This window comes from Ictalurus furcatus, chromosome 13, assembly GCF_023375685.1.
Source record: "Ictalurus furcatus strain D&B chromosome 13, Billie_1.0, whole genome shotgun sequence".
Lineage (NCBI taxonomy): Eukaryota > Metazoa > Chordata > Actinopteri > Siluriformes > Ictaluridae > Ictalurus > Ictalurus furcatus.
Window position 1 is genome coordinate 26,956,979 of NC_071267.1, and position 27,447 is coordinate 26,984,425.

Here is a 27,447-nt window from a genome sequence, read left to right on the forward strand (position 1 = left end):
TCTATATTGTACTTCATCATCATCATCATCATCATCTTCTTCTACTTCTTCTTTCATCTTTTACATCATCACCATTATCCTCATCCTTCTTCCTTCTTTTTCTTCATCTTCTTCTTCCTTCTTCTACATCGTCTACTACTGCTACTCCACTGTTTTTCTTCCTCTTCAACTTTTACTTTGTCTTTTTCTTTTCCTTCATCGCCTTTATCTTTTCCCTCTTTAGTTTGGATATGTCTTCTTCATTATTCCCATCACCTTCTTCTTCTTCTTCTTCTTCAAATTGCACATATCTGAGAGATATAAATAATCAAATATAACATTGAAAGCTAATGTTCTGAAAGTCTGTAAAATATTCATAATTATGTCACTTATAAATGCAAAGATATAATACTGTAGGGGAAAAAAAGCCTATGCGATTAATGGGATGTATTTAGATATTTATTACATTTATTTATGCGATTATTTTATGGTTTTATTGTCATTATTACACACGCGGGAAACTACCGATTGTTCTGTAGTATTGTCTGCTTTTATTTTGCACCACAAAAAAAATGCAACAAATAAACAAATAAATAAATAGATAGATAGATGGCTAGAAAAGGCGCATGTAGTGGGCGGACACGCAGTGACGTCATATTCCGGCGACAGTTAAATCAACAGGGCGCCGCTGTGCAGAGCGTGAGTGCAGAGAGTGAAGTTATTACTTAGTTAAATAATAATAATAATAATAATAATAATAATAATAATAATAATAATAATAATAATAATGATCAGTGAAGTGTGAGATATGGAGCAGCTCGGAGAAGTGGAAGTGATTATTCAGGGTGAAGAGGAGAGAAATGCACCGCAGTGTCCACATGGTAAGTGTGTGTGTAAACACTTGACTATTTATTTGTTTACTTTCATCCTTACTCATGAATAGTTTACTTATTTAATACTTGCTGGGATATGAGCAGCTTGCTTGCTTTCTTCTAAACTTGCTTACCTTTTTATGAATAATTTACTTAAAGTAAACATACGTATTTGTTCGTCAATAGCGAGGTGTTTACTTACAAACAAGTGACTTACTTATTAATGATCTGTTTATGTTCTTACATACTTAACTTACTCACACTGTATATACATACATGCATGCACGCATACATACTCGCCTGCCTACTTCTCATCAGCTTACTGAGTGTTTACTCATGAATAGTGTACTTAGTTATTTGCATACTGTATTTTTTATTATTATTATTTAAAATATACATCGATCAGCCATAAGATTAAAGCCACTGACAGGTGAAGTGAATAATATCGATGATCTCGTTACCTGTCGAGGGGTGGGGGGAAACAGTCAGTTCTTGAAGTCGACGTGTTGGAAGCAGGAAAAATGGGCGAGTGTAAGGATCTGAGCGGCTTTGATAAGGGCCATGTTATGATGGCGAGACGACCGGGTCAGAGCTTCTCTAAAACAGCAGGTCTGAACATACCAAAAGTGCTCCATGGAAGGATAAACGGTGACTCGGTGACAGGGTCGTGGGCGTCCAAGGCTCACTGATGAGTGTGGCGAGCGAAGACTAGTCCATCTAGCAAGGTGGCCTGGTCTGATGAATCATGTTTTCTTTTACATCATGTGGACGGCCGTGTGTGTGTGTGTGTGTGTGTGTGTGTCACTTACCTGTGATAGAGATGGCACCAGGATGCACTATGGGATGAAGGCAAGCCGGTGGAGGAAGTGTGATGCTCTGGGCAATGTTCTGCTGGGAAACCTCGGGTCCTGGAGTTCATGTGGATGTTACTTTGACACGTAGCACCTACCTAAACACTGTCGCAGACCGAGTACACCTCTTCATGGCCTCGGTGTTCCCTAATATCAGTGTCCTCTTTCAGCAGGATAACGCTCCCTGACACACTGCACACACTGTTCAGGAACACGACAAAGAGTTCGAGGTGTTGACTCGACCTCCGAATTCCCCAGATCTCAATCCGATCCAGCGTCTGTGAGACGTCCTGGACAAACAAGTCCGATCCACGGAGTCCCGACCTCACAACTTACAGATACCACAGCACACCTTCAGAGGTCTTGTGGAGCACGTGCCTCGACGGGTCCGAGCTGTTCCGGTGGCACAAGGGGAGGGCGACCTACACGATATCCGGCAGCTGGTTTTAATGTTATGGCTGTTCTGTGTAAACAGATACTTCTTCACCTACTTATGAATAGCTTACTTACCTGCATATTTCTTTATTTAGATTGATTTATTTTTCATCACTGAACTTTCCACCCACTGAACACAACCCAGTTATAGTGTCTCAAAATTCCGGATTTAAAACGAGTAAAACGCTAAGAATCATTCGTAAAAGCATTTAAGATGCGTCGATTTAATATCGCAGTTAGACTGAGCTTTAGATCAGGAAATAAACCACGTGAATCATCCACCATAACTAGGCGTTAATAACGAATATAACGTGTGGCAGGAGTTGCTCGTCAGACTTACTGCTGTGACGATGTCACGAAGTAGGAAAACATCATATTTACATTATTATGAAAGAGCATGGTCTTCCGAGTCACACCGAGAACCACGGATCGCTAGCTGTCGGCTTTATTTTCTGCTCACGCTGCGTGTGTGTGTGTGTGTGTGTGTGTGTTTCGCAGGACCCGCGGTGTTGTTTCAGGTCACGTGCAGAGGAGAGAAGAGCGGAAAGAGGTTTTACGCCTGTTCTGCGTGTCGAGACAGAAAAGACTGCAGCTTCTTTCAGTGGGAGAATGAAAAGGTAAAGGAGCTGAAGGTTTTCTTATGGTTATTTATTTATTTATTTATTTATTTATTTATATCCGGTCACGTCCGTTTAATTTAGCGTTCAGTACCAACCATAAAGTACCGTTTTAATGATTATAATAGAACTTATGTTAGCGCGTCAGAAATAAAATGATCATCTCTTTTTGTCTGATATATATATATCAGTTGTGCCTAAAAGTTTGCACACCCCTTGCAGAATCTGCTAAACCGTAATACTGTTAACAAAATAAGACGGATGATAAAAATCCCATGTTGTTGTTTATTTAGTCCCGTCCTGAATAAACTATTTCACATCACAGATGTTTACATATAGTCCACAAGACAAGATTATAGCTGGATTTTGTAAAAAGTACCCTGTTCAAAAATTTACACACCCTTGATTCTTAATACCGTGTGTCGTTACCTGGATGGGCGGGTGTAAACTTTTGAACAGGATGATTATGTCAATTTTTATTTTGTTTAAATATATTTAGTACCGCCCTTCAGCCGGTACATAAGATATTTACGTGTTTCACGGAAGACAAAATACTAACAACTTACACCGATCATCCTGTGCAAATACTGTGCGTGTGTGTACGTGTATATATATTTATAAAGTATTCAATTAATTCCAAAATAAATTCGAGGGTTAATCAAATTTATCTTATCTCAAATTTCTCTTATGTGATTTTTTTACAATTAATTTATTTATTATTTGAATTCATTCTTAATCCTAGCCTCTGTGGATAAATTGCCGTGTTATTATTTTGCATTATTTTCTTTTTATTTTATTTCTGTCTTTGTATTTGTCACAATACTGTATGTTGGTCATTGCCAGATGTGATTGTCTCTTAAACTTGTGATGTACATTTTGTTGTTTATTGTTATTCAGATCTTTAAAAAGTATACCACAGGGTCCTCTGTACCCGTTTCCTGAGCGTAGTTGTAAGATCGAATGGTATTTCATTTCGTTTGCTGTTGTATGTCTGAGTACACATTCACATCCACGTGTAAATTATTGACCTCTGTTTTCTCGGATGTTGTGTAGTTGTTGTTTTTTTTGTTTGTTTTATTTGTATACTTATTTTAATGATAATGTTTCAGGTATCAGAGGAGCGACTGCATGCGAGAGAGGAGCAGAACCGGTTGAAGAGGCCCTCCTTCTCCCATTCAGAATACTGCCTGAGGTAACATAACCACAATCATTACTTTACATTCGTTGCGTTGTGAGCCGTTACACGTTATATACACCATACCGTAACTAAGAATTAGGTTCCCCTTCTTGCGCAGGTACAAAGACAACCTAACTGGGGGATGTGGGCGGAGCTAGAAACAATGCACACCCCTGATTGTTCTTACAGAATTGTCCCTATTGATGTCAAAATGTTTTATTTTGATTCGATATGTTTATCGAGTGACACGATTGTTTTCTCGTCGCTGACGTTTAGCGCAGTTTCACATTTCTTATCCGTAAGCCGCATCTTGCTCACTGTATAGGGGATAAGATGAGATAATGGTGCTGTTGAAGGTATCCGGTGCTCTAGGTGCTTAATAGAACGTTTTGAGATTCTGCTACAGATCAGGTGCGACTCCTAGTGTTGTGCAGTCCCCTCCAAAACTATTGGAACGGCAATAAACGTTCAATAAAGATCAGTGAGAATGTTCCAGAAGCAGCCATGCAGGCACAAGCCATGACACTACCTCCACCATGTTTCACAGACGAGCTTGTATGTTTTGGATCATTCTTTCTCCACACTTTGGCCTTTCCATCACTTTGGTAGAGGTTCCAGCTCGGTTCCAGGACTTTTGTGGCTCGTCTCTGTATTTCTTTGCGAATTCCGGTCTGGATTTCTGATTCTTACCGCTGATGAGTGGGCTGCATCTTGTAGTACAGCCTCTATATTTCTTCTTCAAACGGTGGATTGTGAGACCTTCACCCCTGCCCTGTGGAGGTTGTTGGTGATGTCACTGACCCGTTCGGTGTCTGTTGTTCAGTACTCCAGTGGTTTCTTTCTTTTTCAGGACGGTCCAAATTGTTGTATCGTCTACGCCCAGCGTTTGTGCAGTGACTCGGATCGATTCCCCGTCTTTTCTCCCATAGACGGCTCTCTGATCTTCGTGTAGGTTTATCCTTTTTAACAACAAATGCAGTCTTCACGGGTGAAACTGAAGGATGAAACCAAGAGTAGATGTTCAGAGCGATTTATTGTTCAGCGGGACACACCTGGGTAACAAGAAACATCCTTTGAACTCAAACCCACATGTCTACAATAAAAATCAATGAATTGTCCTTGCTGTTCCAATAGTTTGAGAGGGGACTGTATTTTAATGTCGCCCCAGCGACTTTGCAAACAAACACATCATTTTTAAAACTAATTAAAACAAATTATTTGCACCCTTATGGTAATCACCTTGTGATTAAAAACAAACTCGCGGTGTGGTATTTCCTTCTGTGCGGGAGATAAATGACACGCGTTAACACTGAAGAACCTTTTTTTAAAAATGTTTATTAAAAAATATCAAATAAATGTATGAATTTTGGAGTAGTATTTTACTCATCATCCCTACACCACAACCTCCAGAGAAACTGTTAAGTGTGAAACAGACACAGGTACTTAATCGGGGTACGGAGAGTACAGATAGTACCGCTACGCCGCGCGGCACTTTAGAGCAGGCTAACGTGTTTCACTCCTGTGGCAGGTTCGGAGAGTTTGTTTCCCTGCCGCTGGATCAGAGGAGGTTCTGTGTGGACTGTCAGCTGCTGCTCCTTCCTGCCGAACGGAGCGCTCACGCCTCGCACAAGGCGCTTTCTGATGACATCACAGTGGCGCGTCTGAGGAGGCCCAGCCTACTGCTGCGCGCTTTGGAGAATAAGAAGAGCAATGCGCAGTACCTCTTTGCTGACCGCAGCTGCCATTTCCTTCTGGATGTGTTCTCTGGATTAGGATACCGGAAGGTTCTTTGTATAGGGACGCCACGGTGAGTATAACCCGCATGCCCTGTTCAAATACTTACACACTAACATACTTCCAGACTTCTTATCCGTGAACTTTTCCCTTTTTATCTTCATCTGACGAGCTTTTATATTTCAACTCTAGAAAGTATCATTTGACATGTCCGCTGATAATGTTGCTAACGCTACCGTAGTATCTGTTTCGAAGTAGTGGAATTTTATGTGGCAGACACAGAAAAGTGGAGTGATAAACACAGTGAAACATCCCCGTACCATTACGGGAAATAAAGGCACTCTTGGAACGCTGCCCGACCAATCAGGAATAGTGGACCGGAACTAACTGTTGTATAAACTTGTTTACAAACTAACTTACTCACTCACTCACTCACTCACTCACTCACAAACTAACCTGCTTACAAGCTACAACACTTCTACTGGCAAACTTACTTAGAATCTACTAAACAAATCTAACTTATTTACAAACTAACTTACGAAGTTAGCTACTTGTGTACTTACAGACAAACTTACAAACTGATTTACATTCTTAATAACAAACTTATTTAGGAACTAACATACTTATAAACTTAATTGTGAACTTACTTACAAACCAACGTACAGACTTATTTCACATAAACATACTTACTTATTTACTTAACTAAATTACATACAACCTAACCTACTTAGGAACTGACTTACAAACTAACTGACTTACAAGCTAACATTCTTACTGACAGTCGTACTTAGAAAATAATATGCAAACTAAATTAACTTGTTTACAAACTAACTTACTAAGAAACTAACCAACATACTTACAAACTAACTTGTTTACGAACTTAGTAACAAACTAACTTGTTTACAAACTAACTTGTTTACGAACTTAGTAACAAACTAACTTGTTTACAAACTAACTTGTTTACGAACTTAGTAACAAACTAACTTGTTTACAAACTAACTTGTTTACGAACTTACTAACAAACTAACTTGTTTACAAACTAACTTGTTTACGAACTTACTAACAAACTAACTTGTTTATGAACTTACTAACAAACTATCTGACTTACAAGCTAACATTCTTATTTACTTATTCTAACTTGTTTACAAAACAAACTTACTTACAAACTCCGCTACTTATGAACTTACAAACTAAGGAAAGTGCTGTCTACACTCTTCCGCATACATGATCTCACAGACATCCATAATTGGCTAGTGATTGACAGCCGAATGAGACTGTGCCCCGCCTACCCGGCGAGTACAGCCAGTTTAGGATCTCTCGGACTCGCATTGGTGGATTCTTCCTGCTGTTTATTAGCTGCCCGTCATTCCAAAAGCGTCCACTCCTGGTTACGGTGTCGTTCCACACTTCAGTGACCCCCTTAGTATCGAAAGCTCTTAACAGTTAGTTTGTAAATTAGCCTGTTGTGTTATTTCACACTGAATTAAGTACGGTTTATTACTTAATCGCAGATTACATGAGCTGATTAACATCCGGAGCACGGAGGACAAGACTAACACCATGAGGAGTTTATTACTGGATATTGATTTCAGGTAAGAGCACGTTTAATGAAATTTTGGGACTTTTGCTAGCAAAGAGTTAACGTTAGAAGTAAGCTTTATACAAAGTTTTCAAAAGTGGATCATAAACCCCGGGCCTAGAACAACATTAAGCCTTTCCTGCTTGTTATTAGTAGTAGTTTTAACTCGCGTAATCAACTTAACAAGATTGTTTTCGAGCATGAATTGATGCGGCCGTCGTTTTCTTTTTTGTTTAAAGCTTAAATTTCTTTTCATCCAAATTTAATAGCATGTTTATTTTGTCAACTCATGATTAAGTCATCCACACTGACTTAGTGCAGTGCTATGTTTCTGGAGTATTTGTTGCATTAAAATGTAGCATAGCGTTGGCTAGGCGTAAACGCAGAGAGTTTTATTTATTTATTTAATATAAAGCTAGAGCGGGAAGAAGACTCAAATCTGCAGGACGAGGTCCATGTGCGTTTCAGAATCGCGCGTCAGAGCCCGAGGTCACAGATCTCCATGTGATCTGGAACAGGCTGTCGATCTCTGGCTCTGAAAAAGCGAAACGCAGGGAACACGGGCTCGGTGAACTGATGATGCGCCCTCTCGAACACGCTCGTGCAGCTCGTTGGGAAATCCTGCAGCAGCTTCACGGCGTCTGCGTCGTAGAACGCAACGCGACCCTTCTGGTAGTTCACAAACACGCCCACTTTGTCTGGCGCCGCCCGAGCGGACAGGGTCAAGTGCCGGTCGTTGTGCCACACCGAGAGACGCCCGTCCCGAAACTCCAGACTCCACGAGAGTCTGTTCCTGCCCAGTTTTGTGCTTTTGTCCTGCCCTTTCCTGTGCAGGCTGCCGTAAGCCACGCCCACAGCCCAGGAAGAGCAACAGTGAACATCCACTTCCCAGTAACGCCGACCCGAACTTATAGCGGGCAAGCCCAGGGCGCAGCAGGTCTGATCGAACTGCAGAGGGTGGATAGGAGCCGAGCTGTCGTCAGGAGAGACGTAAAAGCCCCGCCCACTCAGAGTCACCTTGATCTGTCTGTGGCAGGCTGTCCTGTCAATCACCACCACAGTGGAGTCTGGCGAGAAAATACAGGATATACTCTAGATTAGTCTGTAGACCGTGCGGGAATAGATATTGTGGTGCATTGTGGGATATCATGAGCATATCGGTCCAGGGTGTCCGAGATAAACCACTCTGAGCCGCTGTTGCAGAAAATTCAACAGCACCTTCTGACCAGTCGCGGTTCAGTGATGTTTATCTGCGACTAATTAAAAAAAAGACGTCGGTTATTTACCGAGCAGCAAGCTCTTTTTCTGTAGTCGGACTTGCAAATCTTTTGAGATCTTCCCCAAAACCTTCATGAGCTTCTGGAAGTGTTCGTCGTTCGGCCCGATGGCCAGTTCAGCCGCGTCCTGCTTCTTATGGCAGCTACGCAAAAAAGTTCGCCCACATTACGAAAAACGCATTAATCATGCATTAATAATTCATTATTAACGTTAACCCGCAGCTGCAAATTATTTTGAAGATGATTTACCTGAAATTTCCAGGAGAGACCTAAAAAAAAAAAAAATCAGGAGAGTGTCATGTATTTTAGCTGTATAAACATTCACACGTTTATATACTGCATATCAGACGTGTTCTTGAGTGCAGCGTGACGAGTACCTGCTGCCGGCTCTCGGCTCCTCTCTCCTGCAGCGTCCTGACGGTGCTGATGTGTTTGCGCACCAGTTTCAGGTGCTGGTTCCAGTCGTTCAGGAGACGCGTCATTCTGCTGCTGTTCTCCCTCTGCTCTTGTTCTAGCGAGCCCAGGACGGCCTGTTCTTCCTTCTCCAGGGCCAGACGCACGGCCTCGAATCGCTCGCGCACCTGCTGCTCCATCGTCTCCGCGCTCGTCTTCACCGCCGAGGACAGGGACAGGGGAGAGGTCAGAGTGTCGACAACAGCGGATAAAAATCAGCTTTAAAGTCCACGCGGAATCAAAAATTGTGTCTTTTAGCATCAAAATGTTCGCCCCGAGGTTCTCTATAAGCTCGCGCGCTCGAAAACAATGACAAAATTCGCATTTAGAAGACGTACGCGTTCAAACCGCACGGTCTCTCTCTCGCTCTACCAGCGATACGGATCGAGCGCTTTGATGACATCATCCTGCACTTCTCAGCAGATTTTCTGCCCGGTCAAATGCGCTCTAGAACCTGACGTGATCCCAGTCTCGGTGATAAAAATCCGTGGTGCTGACTGTACGGCTTAACCCAGGCTGTCAGGTAAGCGCGGAACGCTATTGGCTGTTTAAAAAGTGGGCGGAGCCACTCTATCCTACTCTGACTTCCTGTTTCGCTAGAAAGAAGAGTCGACGATGCTAAAAGTCCGGCTTCTCTTGCGTAAAGCGGTCAGCGTGGAACGCTGGGCGTGTCTCATCGCACATATTAGCTGTCTGAGGAATAAAACCACCGCGTGTTGCAAGGAAAATAATCAACAACGGGACGTTGTGATGTAGCGGAGTTAGTGTTATCACCCTGAAGTAGTGTTTTATTCCACTGATACCGTTCCTCTTATCCATTTATTGTTACGTTTAATATAGTGGAATGTCCACAAAATAACTTTGATCTTGTTCTCACTTACATTATAACTGCTATAACGAAAAGAACTGAAGAGGCAGATCCATACAGTATACGGGAATCCTCGGATAGCTTCCATACGACGTCGTTAAACATTACAGACCGCACCTTTAAAACCATTCGCTTAGCCCTTACGCTGAGGTTGGCTTGGCGCTTTTTCAGAGACGCCATATGAGCTTCGGTCCACTTGCTCTCCTTCTCCAGCTCCTCCAGCCAGCAGGACAGCTGTTCCTGATGTTCAGACAGACGGCTTTAACATACACAAGTGTGCCGTTTGAACATCGCGATCATAACACAAAGTTCTATTGGAACGTAAGCAGACCTGTGAGTATTCGAGCGGGGCGGCGTCAGGTTTACGGAGTGTTTTCGGAGAACGGGGGTAGGGCTGCGTGACCGAGGCCAGACAGAGAGAATCGGCGGGCGGTGGCTGTGGTGCGCCCTCTTCCTCTGCCATTTCTGCAAACTCTATTAAACATATAAAAAAAACAAAAAACAAAGAATAAATCCTCATGTCATGCTTCGTTGCTAGTGGGTTCCGTGGATCTCTTGAACATTTCTGCTTTACTCACGCAGCAGGTAACGCTGTATTCCCTCCAGGTGTGTAATCAGGTCCTTTCTCCAGGAAGATGAGGTGCAGTATGTTGAAACATGTCTGAAGCAGAGACAGGTATTCAGTGCAGAAGCGTTCCAAACTTTACCCTGACCGATCAAAAACACAATCATAGATTCATTCTCGAACGCGTTATTATAGAATAAAGAGCATTCTTAATCTAGAAAAAAAAGGGGGCGGGGGGTTAGAGAGAACCTGTCCTGTTCCCAGAAACATTACAATCGCGTAGTTCTAGAATAAAGGATATGTACATTCTAGAACATGGGGGGAGAGGGGTCAATTCTGGAACATGGGGAGAGAGGTCAATTCTAGAACATGGGGGGAGAGGGGTCAATTCTAGAACATGGGGAGAGAGGGGTCAATTCTGGAACATGGGGAGAGAGGTCAATTCTAGAACATGGGGGGAGAGGGGTCAATTCTAGAACATGGGGAGAGAGAGGTCAATTCTGGAACATGGGGAGAGAGGTCAATTCTAGAACATGGGGGGAGAGGGGTCAATTCTAGAACATGGAGAGAGAGGTCAATTCTAGAACATGGGGGGAGAGGGGTCAATTCTAGAACATGGAGAGAGAGGTCAATTCTAGAACATTGGGGGAGAGAGAGGTCAATTCTAGAACATGGGGGAGAGGTCAATTCTAGAACATGGGGAGAGAGAGGTCAATTCTAGAACATGGGGGGAGAGGTCAATTCTGGAACATGGGGAGAGAGGTCAATTCTAGAACATGGGGGGAGAGGGGTCAATTCTAGAACATGGGGAGAGAGAGGTCAATTCTGGAACATGGGGAGAGAGGTCAATTCTAGAACATGGGGGGAGAGGGGTCAATTCTAGAACATGGAGAGAGAGGTCAATTCTAGAACATGGGGGGAGAGGGGTCAATTCTAGAACATGGAGAGAGAGGTCAATTCTAGAACATTGGGGGAGAGAGAGGTCAATTCTAGAACATGGGGGAGAGGTCAATTCTAGAACATGGGGAGAGAGAGGTCAATTCTAGAACATGGGGGGAGAGGTCAATTCTAGAACATGGGGAGAGAGGTCAATTCTAGAACATTGGGGGAGAGAGAGGTCAATTCTAGAACATGGGGAGAGAGGTCAATTCTAGAACATGGGGGAGAGGTCAATTCTAGAACATGGGGGAGAGGTCAATTCTAGAACATGGGGAGAGAGAGGTCAATTCTAGAACATGGGGAGAGAGAGGTCAATTCTAGAACATGGGGAGAGAGAGGTCAATTCTAGAACATGGGGGGAGAGGTCAATTCTAGAACATGGGGGAGAGGTCAATTCTAGAACATGGGGAGAGAGAGGTCAATTCTAGAACATGGGGGGAGAGGTCAATTCTAGAACATGGGGGAGAGGTCAATTCTAGAACATGGGGGAGAGGTCAATTCTAGAACATGGGGAGAGAGAGGTCAATTCTAGAACATGGGGGGAGAGGTCAATTCTAGAACATGGGGAGAGAGGTCAATTCTAGAACATGGGGAGAGAGAGGTCAATTCTAGAACATGGGGAGAGAGAGGTCAATTCTAGAACATGGGGGGAGAGGTCAATTCTAGAACATGGGGGAGAGGTCAATTCTAGAACATGGGGAGAGAGAGGTCAATTCTAGAACATGGGGGGAGAGGTCAATTCTAGAACATGGGGGAGAGGTCAATTCTAGAACATGGGGAGAGAGGTCAATTCTAGAACATGGGGGAGAGGTCAATTCTAGAACATGGGGAGAGAGAGGTCAATTCTAGAACATGGGGGGAGAGGTCAATTCTAGAACATGGGGAGAGAGGTCAATTCTAGAACATTGGGGGAGAGAGAGGTCAATTCTAGAACATGGGGAGAGAGGTCAATTCTAGAACATGGGGGAGAGGTCAATTCTAGAACATGGGGGAGAGGTCAATTCTAGAACATGGGGAGAGAGAGGTCAATTCTAGAACATGGGGAGAGAGAGGTCAATTCTAGAACATGGGGGGAGAGGTCAATTCTAGAACATGGGGGAGAGGTCAATTCTAGAACATGGGGAGAGAGAGGTCAATTCTAGAACATGGGGAGAGAGAGGTCAATTCTAGAACATGGGGAGAGAGGGGTCAATTCTAGAACATGGGGAGAGAGGGGTCAATTCTAGAACATGGGGAGAGAGGGGTCAATTCTAGAACATGGGTGAAAGGATAGCCACATTTTAGAAAAGTGAGGGGTTGCGGGTTTACTACATTCTAGAATGGAGGAAAAAGAATAATCACTACATTTTAGAACGGGGGGGGGGGCTGTTACATTCTAGAACCTGTTGTATGTCATTGTTCTGTTAAAAACGTTCTAGAAGAAAATAGTTTTTATGAAGGGGGGAGGGGTTACTCTAGAATAAAATGAACATTTTCTATAATCAATGGTATTCTACAATAGGGGAAAATGGAGAGCTACATTCTAGAACACGTAGAAAAGGGTAGCAATATTCTGTGGAAGAATGAACCAATTCTATTATAAAAAGAAATCTAGAACGCTGTATTCTAGAATAAAGACCTATTGTTTTTCTAGAATAGGGGAAGGAGGCGGGGTTACTCTAGAATTAAATTGACATTATCTATAATCAATGGTATTCTACAATAGGGGAAAATGGAGAGCTACATTCTAGAACACGTAGAAAAAAGTAGCAATATTCTAGAAAAGAATTCAGCTATTCTAGTGCATCTTTCTCTTATAAAAGAAATGAAATCTAGAATGCTTTATTCTATAATACAGAATATTCTATCTCTAATATGAGCGGGGGAGATGTAGAAAAGAAGAGTAGCAATACTCTAGAATGGGGGGGAAGGATTGCTATATTCTAGAATTGGGCGTTTGCTCTAGAATAAAATTTACTTTTTCTATTCCTATCTTTAAAAGTTAAAAAAAAAAGAATTTTATTCTGCAGTAAATGCTGTTCTAGAATGGGGGGAAATGGAGAGCTACATTCTAGAATAGGGGAGAAGGATTGCTTCATTATAGAATAGGGGGAATGGGGGGGGGGTAAGATTTCTACAATAGAATTAACGGATTTCAATTTTTCAGTTCCAAAAAAATAAACATTAATTTTAAGAGTAAGTGATATTCTTATTCTAGAATAGGGGGACAAAAGGATGGCTACGTTTTAGAACTGAATAAATCCGTACTGTTGTTCCAACGGCTTCATTCCGAAACATAAACTCGTTGTATAATACAGCTAGAACAGAGTTGTTCTGTTCCTCTTCTAAGACAGGGGGACATGGATAAACGCTCCAAACCCTGAACGGTCTCTGTAAACAATCTCTGTATCCGTGATGCGAATTTAGCGGAATTAAGACTTTTACAGACCTTCAGAATATCCTCCACAGTTCCTCGTGTTCTGTAGTCGTGGATAATAATGATGAATTAATACACAGCAGACCCAAAAATGTGCTAGCAGTTAATTCAAGATAAGAAAATACCAGTCGGTCGATACTTACAGTACAGTGTGGGAATGAAAGTTTCTTCTTGTGCTCTCTCTCGCTCGCTCTCTCTCTCTGGTATGTGCTGAATCAGCTGTGAACATTTTAATAAGCCCATAACAAGCCAAAGCCTGTGTGTGCGTGTAGGTGCGTGTGCAGCGATGTGAGAAGAATAATGTCTGATGTTCTTGCTCTTTTCCCTCGTTCAGATATTCCCAGTTTTACACCCAGGACGAGTTCTGTCATTATAACATGTTTAATCATCACTTCTTTGACGGAAAGGTAAAAGATCCTGCACACGTTTTTCTGTAAATCTATACATACATATACGTGCTATCACATCGAATTGTCCGATTTCCCGTCTGTACAGGAAGCGGTTGAGGTTTTCCGGGACTTCCTGTCAGAGGAAGATGGGAATAAAGTAGTGATGGTAGCAGATCCACCCTTCGGAGGTCTGGTGAAGCTTCTAGGCCACACGTTCTCGAAGATATCACACACGTGGAGGAGTCTACACGGAACCGGTGCGTATGAAGACGCAAGTGTAGTTTGGTGCAAAAGTTTGCGCCCCCTCCCTCGTGGGTTTTGCGTGCGACGTGCAAGCTTCACGCGCTCGGATGCAAACAGAGTCGCTTATTGAATTGATACGCCCCCGATCATTCTAACCCTCGTCCTGCAGAGAGCGGCGTGTCCGAGATGCCCATGGTCTGGATATTCCCGTACTTCTTTGAACCGAGGATCCTCGACTGCTTCCCTGCGTTCACCATGTTGGATTATCAGGTAATGGATTCTGCGTAAGAAAAGGAGAAGGGGGGGAAAAAGACAAAATGTTAGACAAATATCAAGACTTTTATTTATTTATTTATTACTGCAGGTGGATTATGATAACCATCCTCTGTACAAGCACGGGACGACGGGCCGTAAGCAATCCCCGGTCCGCCTGTTCACTAACCTCTGTCCCAAAGACATCGTCCTGCCAAAGGAGGAAGGCTACAGGTAACACCTGAACACACACACGGGCATGCGTTCTTTAATTCCGTTCATCATTTTTGCTCAGAAAGTGAAATATCCGACGCTTACGTCCCTCAGGTTTTGTAGCATTTGTGAGAGATGCGTCTCAGCGGAGAACCGACACTGCCCCCAATGTAACGCTTGCACGTCCAAGGTAGGCCTCGTGGTTTTTCAGGGTTGTTATATTTAATAAATAAATAAATAAATAAATAAATACGCCGGGTTTTTTGGTTGTTGTTCCCCCCCCAGAATGGAAGACCATGGAGGCATTGTTCTGAATGTGGAAAGTGTGTGAAGCCTTGTAAGTGTTACTTCTTGAAATCAATCAACACAATTTCTCAATCATCCAAGATGTATTTAGCTACAATGTTACGAGATATATATATATATATATATATATATATATATATATATATATATATATATATATATATATATATATGCAGTCCCCTCTGAAACTATTGGAATGGCAAGGCCAATTCATTTGTTTGTGCTATACACCAAAGACATTTGGGTTTCAGATCACACTCCAAAATATCTGTGCAGTGCCTCTTTTCTCAGCTTCAAAATGGCTCGCTTTTCTCCCATAGACAGCTCTCTGGTCTTTATGTTGGTTTATCCTTTTTAACAACAAATGCAGTCTTCACGGGCGAAACTGAAGGCAGTTATTGTTCAATCAATCGATCAAACAGGACACACCTGGGTAACAAGAAACACCTGTCAGTCACATGTTCCGATATTTATGCTCACCTGCAGATTCGGTGGTCAGATATAAATACCTGGTAATAAAAGCTGAATTTCCGATCGACGTCTTCATTCTACAGCTAAAAATACCCCCCCCCCCCCCCCCAATGAATCGGCCTTGCCGTTCCGACGGTTTCTGATGGGACTGTACGCGTGAAAACTGAACGCTGTAGTAATAATTCAAAATAATGTTCTGAAGAAGAAGATGACTCCAGCGCAACAACAAAAAAAAACGGTCACCTGTTATCCTCTCTCAGCATGGCGTCACTGTTCCTCTTGCGCTCGTTGCGTACTTCCAGATCATCGCTGCGGACAAACCGGCTGCTACAACTGTGGAGATCCTGGACACAAACACAAAGCCTGTCCTCTCAAACACAAGAGAAAGTGAGCGATCTTACACAGCGTCCGTATTTATCCGTATTAGTAGCGTATGCTTACGGATCTCGTGTGTCTTTTACAGTGTACCGAGTGCCAAGGGAGCGTCCAAACACGACAGCGACAAGCACATGGCTTGGAAAAAGAAAAGGAAGGGGAAGAACGCCCACAGGAAGAAGAAGAAAAAGGTCACATGAGTACAGACGGAGCGCGCATCACGAACTGGGCGGCCCGGTGAACAGTTTAGCATCATTCAGTGGACGGAGAAAATAAATTATATACACTTTCACACTCTGGGTCATTAGGAACTTGATACTAAAGTGTGGTCAGTAGTTGTTGGGTAGTTGTCTCAGAGATCGGAAAAGGTCGTGAGGTCAAATCCCATGATCTCCTTAACCTGGGTAAAAATGAGGTGCAGTGCAGTTTTGGATTTGAAAGTTTTTAGATGTAGGGGTCCAAGCACCAACTCGGACTTAACGTGTTCTAAGCTCGATGGGTCCGAAAAATAAAATGTAAACAAATGTTCATGAAATAACTGACGGCATTTGTGGAATTAATGCTGCGTCCGAGGTGATGTTCTAACTCCGCGTCTACGACCAATCAAAGCTCGCAAAAAACGCCCCCTCAACTCGCCAACTTGGATTCGTCTTCCCAATTACCAGTTCCTTCCATGTTTACTGATGGAGTGATGCGTAATCAACATGGCCGCTCACACAGTTTATAACAGTATCGGCTTTAGATCGGTTCACGTACGGACACAGTACTCTGTTAATTCTATAATCAGTCCCTCGAGGATTTTGTGAGCAAACTCCACAATATTCCGAGGAGCATGCGATTTTATTTATTTACTTATTTATTTATTTAAAAGTTACCACAGATTTGGGTCGAGACGCGTCACGTGACATCCCGATGTGTGTTCAAGCCCAACCCCTTATCGATTCACGTGTGTTGAACATGAGAACAGCTAAAACGTCTCATTTACCAACAAACATGACCGTGAAAGAGTGTGCAGAACAATCGCGTGCGATTGCGATTTCGCCGATTCGAGTAGTTTACTGCAAAAAAAAACAACCCCCCCCCCCAAAAAAATAAAGCACAAAAACTCCACAAGTTGTATTTACATTCTGTATTTCCAGAAATGATATGCTCTCAAACATAAGACGCACTTTCATGGAGGCGTCCATGTTTTTTTTTTTTTTTTCTCTCCACTTCGCATGTCATACCTACCAAGCTTTGAAATAATGTTATTCCAGGCTACAATAAGTTTAAGAACCATTGATCGATATACAGAAAGCACTGTACAGTATAAGGGAGCAGTAGTGAGGACTGAATTCAGACAGCGCTGTGATTAGAAAGTGCTCCAGAAACACCATCGTCGTCGTCAGAGAACGTGTCTGGATTTACAGTGCGTTATGGATTAAAATAAAAACTATCCAGGGAATATCATTTGGGAGTTAGCACTGGGAGTTTGGACGACACAATACAAAATGGCTGCACACATACAGCGCACTAAATACAAAAAACAAAACAAAATGAAACTAAACAAAATGTACTATGTTGTCTAAGTAACAGTATTAGGAGATTTTACTTATTAAAGACAGACCCTCGTGAATTATGGTCAATAAAAGTGTATATGTCAGTTGATTAAATCACCCCGTGCTATAATAAGCTTTTGTTAAAATAGCTATTTTAGCTAAATTCACAACAGATCAACGGTAGTTTGGTTATTTAATGGATGAGAAGTACGTTTTCAGAGTTAGGGTGCGTGTCAATCAGTTCTCTAGGTGGTGAACCAGTATATAGTGTACATAAGTTGTGGCACTGGGACAATTTTTCCAGCGACATGACTACGTACTCGCGTTGTAAAACGTCACCACTGGCATCTATCAACGACAGACTGATATCTTTTCTGACATGTCGTCATATGATTATTTTTTAGCTTAATGATACACGTATCCGTCACTGTACTTTAATCAGGATCGTAGGATTTTTTAAAAAAATCATTAAAAATATTTAAGCTACTTAATGTTGCAGACGAAGTTGGCTGAGAGTTCGTCCGCCATTTCATTCAGAAAACACGGCGTCACTTCCAGTAAGGGAACATAGTGAGCATCGATGCTCCCTGGTTTATGCGGTGCATTGTGGGATTTTTTTAATGGCGCGAAAGTTCCAGTACGCCCGAAGGATTTTGCGATTGAGACGGAGCTTAAAATGGCCGACGCCCTGATCACCGAACCAGGGATCTGATCGAGACGCGCCCTCAGTGTCGGATCCATTCGGGCTTTTACAGAATGACTCTCGCACTATATTTGTCCTGGACCATCCACAAAGAAAATACTTTCCGACCCGTTTTACACAGGGAATGTCATTTATACAACTGGATTAAATGAAAATACACGTCAGAACAGGATTAAAATAAAACTCTGGACAATAATAAGTTAAATATGTAGAAATTCATCTCGGGTACCAAACCCTGAGCATCCAGTTCTTCACTATAACCAGCATCCACGTGTATACATTAATACATTTTGTAAAGTTAATAATAAAAATTAGTTGTAAAGTGTCAGACAGTGTCTCCGGTTTCGTCTGGGCTTGTGCTGAAAATCACACTATTTATTTAATACATTTTAAAATACCGTCGCTAGTCCTATGTTCTGATTTTCTATTTCCTGTGGACTCGACACATTTATTATTCAACATAGTTTAAAAAGGTTTATGGACTTTAAAACGAGTTTCGGGGAATCTTCCACCCATCCCCCACCACCTGGAGTCTTTAGTCCTTGAAGGTAGAATACGGTTAGTCCTCTGACGTCAGCCCTCGTGTATCATTCTGTAGCGCACAGAGAAGGCTATTAGTCGTCTGTACATAGCTGTGAGGAGCACGATGGCCGCCAGGACGATAACGCAGATCAGACTGAAGGCCCAGCGAGGACCCAAGTTGGTGTAGACCTGAGAGACAAACACGGGGCCCAGGGTGCGAGCACCGCTGCCTGAGGCTGTCAGCCAGCCCATGTACAAACCCTACACACACACACATTTATGGAAATAAATGAGAGGAACCACTTCTTTGCTCTGAAACACTATTAAAAGACTTAGATACTCTTGTTTCACACACTGTGCAATAAAGCTTCAATATTAAATTCACTGAATCAGCATCAGCATCAGCACCACACCTGTGGTTTGGGTCCCAGGATCTTCGAGTACAGTGTGTAGGACATGACGTTGCAGGCGGGGTAGCCCACTCCTATGAGGATATCGGATGTGAGGTATTGTGCCAGGTGGATGGCGGGGGTGAACTGGCACCAGATCTGATCTGAAGGGCATCCGGTCGGTTCCACACTACTGTTAGAGACTGGGGAACGCACCAAAGCTGGCATGGAGGTGTTCTGAAGATCTGTGGAGCCCAGAAAGCAAATATTAAACAATGGAGTGATATTATAACATACAAATACGTGCAAAAACTGTTTAGAAACATTATAAATGTTTCAAATGTTATATATTCATTTTACATTTATTTGTTTTACTACTGCTACAGGTAAACAGGGTGGAAGGATGGATGGATGAGTATACTGATGGATGGATGGGGGTATACTGATAGATGGATGGATGGATGGGTGTATTGATGGATGGACATTCTGATAGATGGATGGATGGGGTATATGGATGGATAGATGGATGGATGGGGTATACTGATGGACAGATAGATGGATGGATGGGGTATACGGATGGACAGATAGATGGATGGATGGGGTATACGGATGGATGGACGGGTATACTGGTTGATGGATGGATGGATGGATGGATGGATGGGATATACGGATAGATGGGGGTATATGGATGGATATACTGATGGATGGCGTTATTACATTAGAGCATTACATTTTATATTTAACCATGACTTTTTCTGTCACTGTGTAGTATAAAATCTAACACCACTCCAACAACGATCAACATTTCGAGAAATTCCTCGGGGAATATCTTTCATTAGGAACAGGAATGAAAGAAATCTAGTGAAGTAAAACATGTTTCTGAATGGAGAAAAAATATATTTGAGAAGGAGGAAGGTTCTAAAAATAGACAAAAGGTCTACTTAGTAGTATTTGAGAAGTCTACCTGTATATGCCGGGTCTGGGTTCACAGGAAAGAAGTGTTTCAGGGATATATGGAATGGTGCCATAGTGTCTCAACTATAAAGCAGAATTCCTCACCTGCCCATTGAATTTTTGGATAATGGTTTCCCCAGGGTAGCAGGATAAAGAAGCCGATAAATATGATGACTAGGCCACCCAAGAGCACTGGACGATCACCAAACCTGAAGGGGGGAACAAAGTGTGACCTGCATGATCCTGTTCAACAATAAAACCATTATTACTAACACATTATTAGTAATTACGCTTCTCTCTGGATTGTTCCTGCTAAGTAATGATCATTCTTTCACAACACACACGAACAAGTCTGTTCATGTTGAGTAGGGAGGAAAGAAATTAAAATGAAAAGCAGACTTGTCTGAAAGTACATTTAATCAGTGTGACTGCACAAAACAACGCCAGAACATACCGCACAGAGATCACCTTCACCACGAGGAACACTATAACGGACTCGAAGCCAATGGCCGCCAAAATGACCCCGTTGTACAGGACGGCTTCTTTCCTCGTCCACGCAAACATGTCCATCGATAAAGGAGTGGATATACTGCAGAGGAAAAAAAAAACCCACCACCACGATTTACACGATTACATGAAAATCTGCGCAGAAGAACCGCACACACGCGTGTACACACAACCGCACGGATAAATCCTACACGTTCTCAATTGATGTGCTTGTGCATGACCACGCTCATTTGCATAAAGAAACGCCCCAGATAGCCGTATATGGTAATTCTCAATTCTCATTTAAAAACGCCAAGCAATCGGCTCATGGCGCTTATGTGTCTTGTCTAACACTTTAGATGAGCACTTACGTTTCAAACACAGCGAAAATGAAGAGGATGACGAAGAAAAGGACGTTGGATGTAAGCACTGCGACCTGGTCGATATCTCCTTCCACTTCGGGAGGCACGGCTAGCTGCTCTGTAAAGATAAGAACAATACATGTTACGTACACGAAGGACAAATTCCTTTTCTTACAATCTTACCTAAAGACATTCGGATACAGTCGAGTGCAACCCCATGGATTATGGATAAATGGGGGGGTGATGAAGATTTGGGTATATCCTGGTGAAATCAAGAGAAGAAATAGTCTGAAGAAATGTTTGGCCATAATCTCCAGACCTCCAGGAGGCAGTATGTATACATATAAACAGACACATCGAAAAATAATGCACAAACATTAAGCAAGCGATCTAGCAGAGATAAAACTGACCACATTCTGGATTCTGATTGGTCAGAAGGTGTTAATTAATTAATTAATCACAGCAGCTCAGGTACAAATCACAGCTTTATATTAACGTACTCCTTCTAATACGTTATCGTTTCTATAGTAACGGCACGTTCACTGCGACTTTATTGTTGATATGGTGAGGCTTCTGTAAAGAGACATTTGTTAAACATTTATGGAAGGAGTCTCCAGTGCTAGCGCTTCGTAGCACTTTTTTTGTGGTTTCTCGGCAACAAGCTGCATTGCTCCGACTTATTATCTTAAAGAGAGAGAAAGAGAGAGTGAGCGAGAGAGAGAGAGAGAGAGAGAGAGAGAGAGAGAGAGAGAGAGAGAGGCTGGTGAGGGAACTAGTGTTTAGAGCTGCTATAACGTACATGAGGACGTAAGTGGAACTAAGTAGATTCTGTGATGTTCTACATTGTAACGTAACTGTAAATGGATAAAAACAACAATGACATATTGCTCTTTAATACATGCAATGAAATTAAACCCTCGCCAAACTGCCGAGGAATCACACACTGTTGCGTCAGTGAAAACGATCCACGTTGGCGTAGTAAGTACCAGTAACTCCGCTTCACCACACCAGCCTATCACTGATTGTTTTCCTGCAACACGGAGGTGTTTCAGTCCTTACACGTCACGTTCAGAAAGATATTTGAGTTAAGGTCGATTAAGGTCTCGCATTGTAATTTATTTTAACGAACGAGTTAAAAGAGGAGTCTGCAGTCGGCTATATTACAGAACATACCGTACATTCGAAATAACTAATTCGAGGAATACGATTTCACTCCCGTTGCCGTTCTCTAGCTCCGAAGCGCTTCTTCTAATCACGCCCTGTACGGGATAAACGTTAAAACGAGCCGAAGTGTGTGTAGTTGCTGTAAATCGAACGGGTACGCTACCTTCTGAGACGTAGTTAATCGCTCTGATCTGGTTGCCGTGGTCATCTACACGATGCTCTCTGGTAGAAGCAAATAAATAAATAAATAAATCAATCAACAAAAAGAAGAAGTGTATGCATGTGCATAAGACTTAAGAGGCTTATATTTAAAACTTTTACTGCATGATGTTTTCCCCTTCAAAGTAAGAAAAACTGGTGTCATTTCAGACCTTTAGCAATCGCACCATATTTTCTCAAATGTTACGTCTCAAGGGAAAGAATCAAAAAGATATTTCACCCAAAACATGTAATGAGAACAAATCTGCAGCGTTACCTCAGGACGATGACAACTAGCAGGATGTTGATGACACCGAAGCAGGCGGCGAGCAGCGCCGGAGCCGTGTACATGTTAAACTTCAGGTGAACGACGTCCACGCTGAAGCCGTTCTCACCGATAAACGAGAGACCAGCCTGAAGAGCTAGAAATATGCCCCGTGTCCTTTTAAACCTCCAACCTACAGTACGCTTTTCATTTAAAAACATCTCACACTACAGGATCTAATCATGCGCTTCCCTGATCAATACAAGAAGATAATCGATTACGCTAATCCGTGTTGTAAATGTATATTCGATAGGTTTCTTGGTACCTGGGCCGAGGATGAAGCCCAGAGCCTGGCAGGCGCTCATGTTAGCCATAGCGCCGGTTCTCTCCTTCAGCGAGGTGGCTCCTGCTACGTAAGACCTCACGACAGCTACGTTACCTGCAGGACATTCCACAGAGGTCAACATCGAGCATCGGGTACATCGCAATTCTTCGCTTTCTCTCGTTACCTGCTCCAAATCCGACGAACGCTCGAGCCAGGAGCATGTGGTATTTGTTGTGAGACGGAGGCAGGTACACGTAGGAGTAGTACATGTTCGCTGCAACGTTCAAGACGATGGAACACACCAGCGGCTCCTTTCGAGGCCTGTGATTGGACCAAAGTCCGAACAGGGGCGACGCCACCATCTGTCCCAGGCTAAACGCAGCCACCACCCAACCCAGAAAACTAGCGTCTGCGCTGCCGTCGATCTAAAAATCACAAAATAACGGTAGCTCGGATTTAATCCTACACATTAGTTCCTCATAAGCGGCGTGCAAAAGTTTGCATCCCGCATGATCTCTGGAGTATACCACTATTTTAAAGAAGAAATGTTGGCGTAACTACCAATAAGACTAGCGGTCAATCGGTTTCTGCGATTAATCAGCACAGATAACCGATCATCGCTGGAACTATCTGTTATCAGCAAAAATCCACACTGATAGTTTTCGCGTCTGTCGCGGGAGCAGCTGAGAACAGTCCGCTGTCAAGATACGGTACGAGAGCGGCCTCTAGAGGCGAAATAAAAACTAGCGCTGACTCATTTTGTCATGTTATTTGAAATGTTTTTTGATTCATTTTGGATGTCTCTGTTTTTATTTGTTGTGTTACTTTTTGGTTCCTTGGATGCATGGATGCATGTCTTTTAATGACTTTAATATTCATTAATATTTAATATATAGTAATAATTATATAATTACTTTAAAAGTACAGTACATTTAAAAACTATCAGTTGATTAAGCAGTTATCAGTAGGTAGGTACCGCCCAACTTAGTTATCGCTAAACACACAAAATCAACAAAAAGTTTTTGGAATATTTCTCTCTCAATCAAAAAAAAAAGGAAATGAAACATTTTCTAATTTACGGAGTTCTTGAAAAGACACTACTTGACCATTAATATTTGTTACAAAGTTCTTTCAAAGGCATTATTTATCTTAAATACATTTTGCTACAGCTTTTGTTTGAACAGAAATGACATTTCGTACTCTTCAGCATTCTTTGCATCTTCATACTCATCCTAGGGGTGTGTAAACTTTTGCACTCAGCTGTCTGATGTTATCAGTAGCAAGTGGTAAAAAGAACCGATTTCACAAGAACACACACACACACACACACAGCGTCTTTACCTTTTGTAGATAAGGCCATATGGATGTGATGACGATTGTAAAACCTGGAGAGAATATTAGTTGTTAAAAAAACAGAACGAATATATAAATATTTACATTTTTATATTATTTAATATTGCATGATATACTGAATTTTATGCAATAATCCCCCCCCCCCCCCACACACACACAGAAGTTCACGGAGCCCGTGATTGGCTAGTGTTGCTCTGATTGACAAAGAGAGAGAATACAGTTGTGCCCAAAAGTTTGCACACCCCCCTTGCAGAATCTGCTAAATGTTAATACTGTTAACAAAACAAGACAGATCATAAAAATCCCATGTTGTTGTTTATTTAGTCCTATCATGGATAAGATATTTCGCATAACAGATGTTTACATATAGTCCACAAAACAATAGATGAATTCATAAAAATTACCCTGTTTAAAAGTTTACACACCCTTGATTATTAATAGTGTGTGTTGTTACCTGGATGATCCACGACATGACGTGTTTATGTTCTGTGAGAGTTCTTCACGAGTCCCTTGTTTGTCCTGAGCAGTTAAACCGCCCACTGTTCTTCAGGAAAATCCTCCAGATCTTGCACATTCTTTACTTTTCCGGCATCTTTCGTATATTTGAAATCTTTCCAACAGCGACTATATGATGTTCAGGTCAGTCTTTTCACACCGAGGACGACTGAGGGACTCGTACACGACTATTACATAAGATGCAAACGTTCACTGATGCCCAAGGAGGCAACACGATAAATTAAGAGACAGGGGGGTGTAAACTTTTGAACAGGATGATCGGTGATATGTAAACATCTGTTATGTGAAATAGCTCATCCATGACAGGACTAAATAAACAACAACATGGGATTTTTATCATCCGTCTTGTTTTGTTAACAGTATTAAAATTTAGCAGATTCTGCAAGGGGTGTGCAAACTTTTGGGCACAAGTGTATGCCCCTCCCACCCACACAAATATCTGCTCTCTTGGACTCCCGGCTACGCATCGCGATCTCTCAATAACGGGAAGAACACGTTTCTGAAATTTGGCGTGTGGAAAAGTTTTGGCGCCCGGGCATCAGTCAATACTTCGCCGATATCCCAGCCTCCTTCTTATAGCCTGCTAACTTATAATCTTTGTGATCTTCCTTTAGGACTTTTTGCCCATTATTCCTTTCCTATTCGGAAAAAAAAATACAGATAATAATGATGACGTGAGCAGAATTCACATACCACGCTGACACTGCTGACATTTTTTACTTAATTAAAACTAAGCAGATACAGATAAGAGCATTACATTACCCCGTGCAGTGGAATATCTCTGTGTATAGAGCTGTTTCTGTTACAGTTACACAGCAGTTCATAAGAACAGGAATACAGTAAGTTCTCGATCTCACCCACGCTGCTGAGGAACATGGTGAAGTACATGACCCTGATCGACCTCCACCGGCTCCTCTCAGCATCCTGTGTGCTTTAAGAAGACATAACAAGACCAGACATTAATATTATCATCATTATTAACACTCAGAACCTATATACGACTTCATAACGAACTTCGGCCCAGATTACAAACACTCAGAATCGATACTCGGTTCGTGCATGAAACACATCTTAAAGTAAACGTCAAGCCTGTTTCGGATAAACACTGTCACTCTGCATCATATCCATGCATCTCATGCATATCATGCATCACACACACACACAAGGGGTATGATAAGTCACATTAACTGCTTTCTGGAATAATCCCCAGGGCATGCTGCTGTAGGAAAATAATCAACAGTGACAGCGCTTCATTACACCAGCCTGAACTGATTACTTTCCTGTAACAGCACAACCCCTTGTCCTTCACTTGTTTTATGATGTTATTTCCGGAAGTAACGTTACTTCCGCTTATTTACTGCTGATGTTGTTTACTGTTAATGCGTTGGTAAAGCATAAAGCGTGTAAAACTTCACTCAGAGATGTGTATTATTATCATCTCAAACTCTTCACTCACCTGTCAGCATCTCCTTTGAGCAGAGGAGTACTTTCTTCTGATTCCAGAAGAGACATTTTTGTGTTAAACAGCACCCTTTGCCAGCAAACTGACCCCACTTATTTAGCTTGATAGCTAATGAAATTAGCTTCCGGTGTCATATTTGATGGCACAAACGTCGTCAAACGGTTACACGACACCACCCCCATTTGAGCTCTCAGGCACTCTTTTAGTTGTGTTTTCGTTATAAATTAACGCCGAACAGTTTGAAGTCCAACATTGTTACTGACTGAAAACAACTTCCGCGTGTGAAAACAGCAACGTTAGAGCTATAGTTACAAAATGGCCGCCATATTGTCGCCGCGTCGGCGCGTCCGCCATATTGGAAAGGGACAGATTCGAGTGCAAGACAATGCAAGTCTATGGAGAGATGCGTTTCTCAGCTATAACTCATTTTTTATATTTTTCATCTACATTCACAACAGTTGCGTTATCGATTAATACATATCATATATATTTCGACTGCTGATATTTTAACCGCAAACTGTCAAAATAAAAAAGTGGTATGTAGGTTAAATGTACATAAGGTTGGAAAAAAGTGCTCATACAGTAAATCTGAATAAGACCTAAGAGTTAGCACGTTCGTCTCACACCTCCAGGGTCGGGGGTTCGATTCCCACCGTGGCCCTGTGTGTGCGGAGTTTGCATGTTCTCCCCGTGCTGCGGGGGTTTCCTCCAGGTACTCCGGCTTCCTCCCCCAGTCCAAAGACATGCAGACATGCATGGAGGTGTGAGACGAACATAGTAGGCTGATTGGCATGTCCAAAGTGTCCATAGTGTATGAATGGGTGTGTGTGATTGTGCCCTGTGATGGATTGGCACCCTGTCCAGGGTGTACCCCGCCTTGTGCCCAATGCTTCCTGGGATAGGCTCCAGGTTTCCCCGTGACCCTGAAAAGGATTAAGCGGTATAGAAGATGGATGGATGGATGGATGGAGTTCTGAGCAAGCTGGGGTTTGTTTTGTTCTGCTATCGATTTATTTAACTATTTAATTCATTATTAAATATAACTATAATTATAGCATTACAATACATTACAAGTTTTTCTACACAAACAAGTTATTATTTTCAATCATACAAGTCGACCGCATCGAAAGTATAAACTACAATTATGTAAAAATCTCATTTATAAAAGTATACATAAGTTTCATGTGTGATCAAATACG

At 42.2% G+C, this 27,447-nt stretch overlaps 3 protein-coding genes across 6 annotated transcripts; 1 reads left to right on the forward strand and 2 right to left on the reverse strand.

Annotated features, from left to right (window-relative positions):
• The first annotated feature begins 494 nt into the window (after positions 1-494).
• zcchc4 (zinc finger, CCHC domain containing 4) lies at positions 495-18,320 on the forward strand. The gene is made up of 13 exons (XM_053639765.1): positions 495-860; positions 2,636-2,754; positions 3,864-3,946; positions 5,460-5,738; positions 7,177-7,257; positions 14,097-14,169; positions 14,258-14,408; positions 14,564-14,664; positions 14,759-14,880; positions 14,974-15,049; positions 15,145-15,196; positions 15,897-16,023; positions 16,100-18,320. Exons 1-13 carry the CDS (start codon positions 788-790, stop codon positions 16,209-16,211), a joined length of 1,449 nt encoding a protein of 482 aa, XP_053495740.1. The 5' UTR covers positions 495-787; the 3' UTR covers positions 16,212-18,320.
• si:dkey-219e21.4 (tripartite motif-containing protein 14) lies at positions 5,732-14,006 on the reverse strand. Of its 3 annotated transcripts, none has more exons than XM_053639761.1 (9): positions 13,906-14,006; positions 13,775-13,805; positions 10,421-10,550; positions 10,174-10,316; positions 9,987-10,082; positions 8,899-9,129; positions 8,771-8,790; positions 8,531-8,664; positions 5,732-8,311 (listed from the first exon to the last, which is right to left on the reverse strand). In XM_053639761.1, exons 1-9 carry the CDS (start codon positions 13,989-13,991, stop codon positions 7,722-7,724), a joined length of 1,461 nt encoding a protein of 486 aa, XP_053495736.1. In that variant the 5' UTR covers positions 13,992-14,006; the 3' UTR covers positions 5,732-7,721. The 3 variants fall into 3 exon arrangements, with proteins under 3 accessions (XP_053495736.1, XP_053495738.1, XP_053495737.1); XM_053639763.1 differs by having other exon boundaries at positions 10,421-10,503; positions 13,906-13,963; XM_053639762.1 differs by having other exon boundaries at positions 10,174-10,503; positions 13,906-13,963.
• Positions 18,321-18,405: 85 nt separating the features above from the next.
• On the reverse strand, positions 18,406-26,550 carry mfsd8 (major facilitator superfamily domain containing 8). 2 transcript variants are annotated; one of them, XM_053639759.1, is made up of 12 exons: positions 26,243-26,550; positions 25,644-25,717; positions 24,259-24,302; positions 23,102-23,342; positions 22,918-23,031; positions 22,605-22,749; positions 22,293-22,351; positions 20,975-21,083; positions 20,572-20,706; positions 20,223-20,326; positions 19,188-19,408; positions 18,406-19,035 (listed from the first exon to the last, which is right to left on the reverse strand). In XM_053639759.1, exons 1-12 carry the CDS (start codon positions 26,296-26,298, stop codon positions 18,826-18,828), a joined length of 1,512 nt encoding a protein of 503 aa, XP_053495734.1. In that variant the 5' UTR covers positions 26,299-26,550; the 3' UTR covers positions 18,406-18,825. The 2 variants fall into 2 exon arrangements, with proteins under 2 accessions (XP_053495734.1, XP_053495735.1); XM_053639760.1 differs by having other exon boundaries at positions 24,725-25,717; positions 26,243-26,311.
• Between the last annotated feature and the right edge of the window lie 897 nt (positions 26,551-27,447).

Excerpts from the sequence above, each read along its gene's own strand:
- mfsd8 (XM_053639759.1), bottom strand. The coding sequence starts at position 26,298 with ATGTCTCTTCTGGAATCAGAAGAAAGTACTCCTCTGCTCAAAGGAGAT. Across the intron at positions 24,303-25,643 it reads CATGTTCCTCAGCAGCGTGG|GTTTTACAATCGTCATCACA; the intron begins GTGAGATCGAGA and ends TATTCTCTCCAG. Across the intron at positions 22,750-22,917 it reads GGGCTTCATCCTCGGCCCAG|CTCTTCAGGCTGGTCTCTCG; the intron begins GTACCAAGAAAC and ends GCATATTTCTAG.
- zcchc4 (XM_053639765.1), top strand. The coding sequence starts at position 788 with ATGGAGCAGCTCGGAGAAGTGGAAGTGATTATTCAGGGTGAAGAGGAG. Across the intron at positions 2,755-3,863 it reads TTCAGTGGGAGAATGAAAAG|GTATCAGAGGAGCGACTGCA; the intron begins GTAAAGGAGCTG and ends ATAATGTTTCAG. Across the intron at positions 3,947-5,459 it reads CATTCAGAATACTGCCTGAG|GTTCGGAGAGTTTGTTTCCC; the intron begins GTAACATAACCA and ends CTCCTGTGGCAG.
- si:dkey-219e21.4 (XM_053639761.1), bottom strand. The coding sequence starts at position 13,991 with ATGTTCACAGCTGATTCAGCACATACCAGAGAGAGAGAGCGAGCGAGA. Across the intron at positions 8,791-8,898 it reads GAGCCGAGAGCCGGCAGCAG|GTCTCTCCTGGAAATTTCAG; the intron begins GTACTCGTCACG and ends TTTTTTTTTTAG. Across the intron at positions 8,312-8,530 it reads GAAAAAGAGCTTGCTGCTCG|ACTCCACTGTGGTGGTGATT; the intron begins GTAAATAACCGA and ends TTTTCTCGCCAG.